The sequence below is a fragment of the Triticum urartu genome, chromosome 5 (assembly GCF_003073215.2).
Source record: "Triticum urartu cultivar G1812 chromosome 5, Tu2.1, whole genome shotgun sequence".
Lineage (NCBI taxonomy): Eukaryota > Viridiplantae > Streptophyta > Magnoliopsida > Poales > Poaceae > Triticum > Triticum urartu.
This window is the reverse complement of record NC_053026.1, coordinates 428,774,897-428,779,962: the sequence shown is the minus strand read 5'-3', so window position 1 is coordinate 428,779,962 and position 5,066 is coordinate 428,774,897. Positions and strand designations below refer to the sequence as shown.

Below are 5,066 nucleotides of genomic sequence, written 5' to 3'. Positions count from 1 at the left end.
CCGGAGGCCCAACCCAGACTTGCTGCTTTTTGCCTATTTTAGGGTTTCATGGAAAAAGAATATCAAACGGAGTCCAAACGGAATAAAATCTTCGGGAACGTGATTTTTGGAACGAACATGATCCAGAGGACTTGGACCCTACGTCAAGCAATCAACCATGAAGGCACGATGTATAGTGGCGGATCCAGGAATTTAAAATTGGGTGTTCAAAAAAATTCACGCTAACAGAGGAGCCAATTCGTTCACAGCAATACAAATTGTTCAGTAGCAACAACATCTGTATCAATAAAAGCAGAAGCAAGCAACTGAAAGACAACAGATGAGTCAATTCTGGATCGGCCTTAACAGAGGAGCCAATTCGTTCACAGCAACAGCAATACAGATTAAGGAAATTACAAAATAGATAAGAAAATTACAACTCAACCATACGCTTTGTCATGGCTTGAAAGCGAGAAATGACAACATCATCCTTCACTTCAAAAAAGAATTCCCTCTCAATAAATGTAACCAAGCAATCATTCAAGAGTTGATTCCCCATTTTATTTCGTAGCTTGTTTTTCACATAAGTCATTGAAGAGAACACTCTCTCAACACTAGATGTTGCTACTGGTAGGATTAGAACCAATTTGAGAAGCTTGTAAACAAGGTTATAAATGACACTCTTGTTTGTCTCGACAAGCATAATAGAAAGGTCGACTATGTTTTTGACCTTTCTAAACCTCCCATCTCTACGCATATCAGTAATGAAGTGTGTAAGTTGATAAGGAATATGCATCAGATCTTCCTCCGTGAAATCCAAAGGATAAAGATGCACAAGCTTAACCAAGTTTTCCTTATGATAAGTAGCAAAAGAATTTACCAGACTGAATGATCCCATGTAATGAAGTAATTCAGTGTTTACCTCATCAAATCTATCTCCAAGCTCTCGAAGTTGCCTATCAATAAGACCCAAAAACATCTCAACATGGAAGCGATGGAGATTCGTGAGATTTTTGTAGAATCTTGAGGGTCTTCCAGGTGGCTTGTACTTACCACCCATTTGAGGAACTTTGACTTTATGCTTGACACAGTAAGAAGTGACCTCTTCAAGGAAAGTTTCCCACCCACCATCATCTCTCAACAATTGCAATTGAATCTTTGTCAAATGAATGAGTTCAGCAGCATTAACAATGTCTTGATCTTTCTTTTGCAAAGCACGACTTAAGTCATTGGTGTGCCCAAATATGGTTTGCAACAAGTGTGCCATGAAAACAAAGTCAAATGACTCAAAATATGTCAACATAGTTTCAGCAAGCATAGCCTCATTGCTTTGAGTTGGGTCTCTTACTAACTTGTTGAGAACTAGCCGGATTGAAGGATACATGCGGAGAATATGCATAATAGTTTTGTGGTGAGATCCCCAATGAGTGTCACCCGGCCTACTCAAACCCATCTCTTGATTCATGCCTTTCCCAGTTTCAATTTCCTCCAATTCCAATGCTTTAATGATCCGTTCAGCTCGAGCCACACGAAGCATTCTAATCTTCTTACAAGACATCCAAGAACATTCAATAGATTAGCAAGTTGTTGAAAGAACAAAACACAATCACGGTTCTCCTTAGCAACGGCAACTAGAGATAACTGAAGTTGATGAGCAAAACAATGCACATAATAGGCAGAAGGGGACTCATCCATAATTAGTTTCTTTAGACCATTGACATGACCCTTCATGTTGCTAGCACCATCGTACCCTTGCCCATGTACTCTAGAGAAGGTCAAACCATTTTCCATAAGCAAACTCTCAATTGTTGTTTTGAGTGTCAAAGATGTGGTGTCTGCAACATGTAAAATACCAAGAAACCTCTCAACCACCCTTCCGATTTTATCAACATAACGCAGACAAAGAGCCAATTGTTCTTGTAGATACACATCACTTGATTCATCGGCAAGTATTGAGAAACAACTATCACCTAGCTCTTCCATCATAAGCCTAGTAGTTTCTTTGGCACAAGAGTTGATGAGGTCTGTTTGTATTTCATGAGCTATCATTTTGTTGTTCTTTGGAGCATTCTTAAGAACCACCTTATTCACTTCTTCAAAATTCTCTGCTAGCCAATGTAGAAGCTCAAGGAAATTACCTTTATTAAGTGAAACTTCTCTTTCATCATGTCCACGAAAAGCTAACCCTTGACCCAAAAGAAACCTCAGGCATTTAAGAGAATATGTCAAGCGAGCTATATATAGAACCTTGTCTTGTTTGGTGGTTGAAGAAAATGACTCTACGATTGTTGTTTTGGGTGCAATGAAGAAATTGTATTTCTCTTGTGCTTTGTTGTGTGCATTATTGATCCCACAAACATGTTTCCCAAAACTAGCCTTGTGATTCCAATTTCTAAATCCTCCATTCACAAAGCAATCCCCACCAACATGTGAATTATCCTTGAAAAGATAACATACAAAGCAGAAAGCAGCATCTAGTTCTTTACTATACTCAAGCCATTCATAAGACTTGAACCATTTAGCTACAAATCGACGCATACCTCCAACAGGGTGTTGTGGAAAAGCATACTTTTTTGGTCGACAAGCCCCTTTTGCAATGTATCCTCTTCTAATCCTGTTCTGGTCATTAACATCATAATCTACAATAGCAATCCTCTTCCCAGGATCAGGTTCAAGCAGCTGAACATCGTAAACTGCATCTTCAGAGTCATTCTCTTCCTCTATATTTTCAGATTCTTCGCTTGCTTCGTGCTCAATCTCAGGTTCTGCAATTGGACTTGTGTTCATGGCACCAACAATCTGTAGATGCTGCTGATTTTGAACTGAAGGGGAGCTCATAGTGCTATGAAGTTGATTCGATGGGGAAGTGTTCTGCACCTGCACTTGCTGTTCAACCTGAACATGTTCTGCAATTGGACTTGTGTTCCCTAGAGCCCCTGCACATGCTCTAGATTTCTTCCCAGCTCTACTCCACAAAGTTTTCAAATCAATGGCAATGCTCTTCCTCTTGAGTTTTGAATTCTGTACTGCCTACAATTCAAATACAATTCCTTTGTTATTTTTATTCTAATAAATCAACAGATCCTAACTCCTTTCAATGACATCTATAGGTACTTCTCACTGAATCAAATAGAAACTACACATTTAGTTCGGATTTCACAATGAATCAAATCAAAGAATGAAATTTCAGAGTTGGAACTTGGAACTTGAAAGGGGATTCACCTTAGGCTTAGAGATTGAGGTTGTTGGAGCAAATTGCTGCACTGGAGGTACACTCCCCTCCGCGGCATCGACAACTGCGGCGGCCGGCGGTGCCGGCGGTGCGACCTATTGTCTCTATGGCTGTGATGCGGCGCCATGACCCGCACTGGGAAAGGGTACTAGCTCCTGCTCCTCACCGGCGGCGGCCGCGTCGGCGATGGCCCTGGTGAACTCCTGCGCCGGCGGCTGGCCGTGGCTCGCCATGCCCTCGCGCCGCCGCTCCTGTCTCTGTTCATGGGAATTGGGGAAGGAAGCGGCTGGCCGGGTGCGTGTCCAGGCTCTCGTGCGCAGTCAGGTAATACCTAATGGCCTAATGGGCTGCTCGCCTGCTGCCAAAGTGCCAAAGTGCACGTATTGGGCTCATGTAGGATCGTATTTCTATACTCTGCCATATATGCCTATACGTAAAAAAATATTTGCATAAATTTTCGGGTGTTCATCTGAACACGCTTGACCCATGGTGGATCCGCCCCTGACGAGGTAGGGGGGCGCGCCTCCCCCCCAGGCGCGCCCTCCACCCTCGTGGGGCCCATGTTGCTCCATCGACGTACTCCTTCCTCCTATATATATCTAAGTACCCCTAAACTACCAAATACGGAGCCAAAACCCTAATTCGACCGCCGTAACTTTCAGTATCCACAAGATCCCATCTTGGGCCTTTTCCGGAGCTCCGCCGGAGGGGGTATCGATCACGGAGGGCTTCTACACCAACACCATAGCCTCTCCGATCAAGTGTGAGTAGTTTACTTCAGACCTATGGGTCCTTAGTTATTAGCTAGATGGCTTCTTGTCTCCTTTTGGATCTCAATACAAAGTTCTCCCCCTCTCTTGTGGAGATCTATTCGATGTAATCTTCTTTTGCGGTGTGTTTGTTGAGACCGATGAATTGTGGGTTTATGATCAAGTTTATCTATGAACAATATTTGAATCTTCTCTGAATTCTTTTATGTATGATGGTTATCTTTGCAAGTCTCTTCGAATTATCAGTTTGGTTTGGCCTACTAGATTGATCTTTCTTGCTGTCGGTGTCAAAACCAGCGGATCTCGGGTAGGGGGTCCCGAACTGTGCGTCTAAGGCGGATGGTAACACGAGGCAGGGGACACGATGTTTACCCAGGTTTGGGCCCTCTTGATGGAGGTAATACCCTACATCCTGCTTGATTGTTCTTGATGATATGAGTATTACAAGAGTTGATCTACCACGAGATCGTAGAGGCTAAACCCTAGAAGCTAACCTATGGTATGATTGTCTGTTGTCCTACGGACTAAACCCTCCGATTTATATAGACACCGGAGGGGGCTAGGGTTACACAGAGTCGGTTAGAAGGGAGGAGATCTACATATCTGTATTGCCAAGCTTGCCTTCTATGCCAAGGAAAGTCCCATCCGGACACGGGACGAAGTCTTCAATCTTGTACCTTCATAGTCCAACAATCCGGCCAAAGGATATAGTCCGGCTGTCCAGAGACCCCCTAATCCAAGACTCCCTCAGTAGCCCCTGAACCAGGCTTCAATGACGATGAGTCCGGCGCGCAGTTTTGTCTTCGGCATTGCAAGGCGGGTTCCTCCTCTGAATACTCCATAGAAGATTTTGAACACAAGGATAGTGTGCAGCTCTGCAAAACAAGTTTCACATACCACCATAGAGAGAATAATATTTCCACAAATCCAATCTGCTGACATGTTTGACAGCATGACATCATGTCATGGCCCGGTCATTATTCGAACTGTTTTTCTCAACCAGCACCGCATATATCGCGGGGCGGTTTTCTTGACACGTCTTGTCAAAGCAGAGATCGTGTCCCCCTTATTACGGGATTCTCATC

At 43.4% G+C, this 5,066-nt stretch overlaps 1 protein-coding gene across 1 annotated transcript; it reads right to left on the bottom strand.

The window, feature by feature from the left end:
• Positions 1 to 215: 215 nt before the first annotated feature.
• LOC125509528 (zinc finger MYM-type protein 1-like) lies at positions 216 to 3,524 on the bottom strand. The gene is made up of 2 exons (XM_048674510.1): positions 3,202 to 3,524; positions 216 to 3,009 (listed from the first exon to the last, which is right to left on the bottom strand). Exon 2 carries the CDS (start codon positions 2,815 to 2,817, stop codon positions 1,441 to 1,443), a length of 1,377 nt encoding a protein of 458 aa, XP_048530467.1. The 5' UTR covers positions 2,818 to 3,009; positions 3,202 to 3,524; the 3' UTR covers positions 216 to 1,440.
• Positions 3,525 to 5,066: the final 1,542 nt, after the last annotated feature.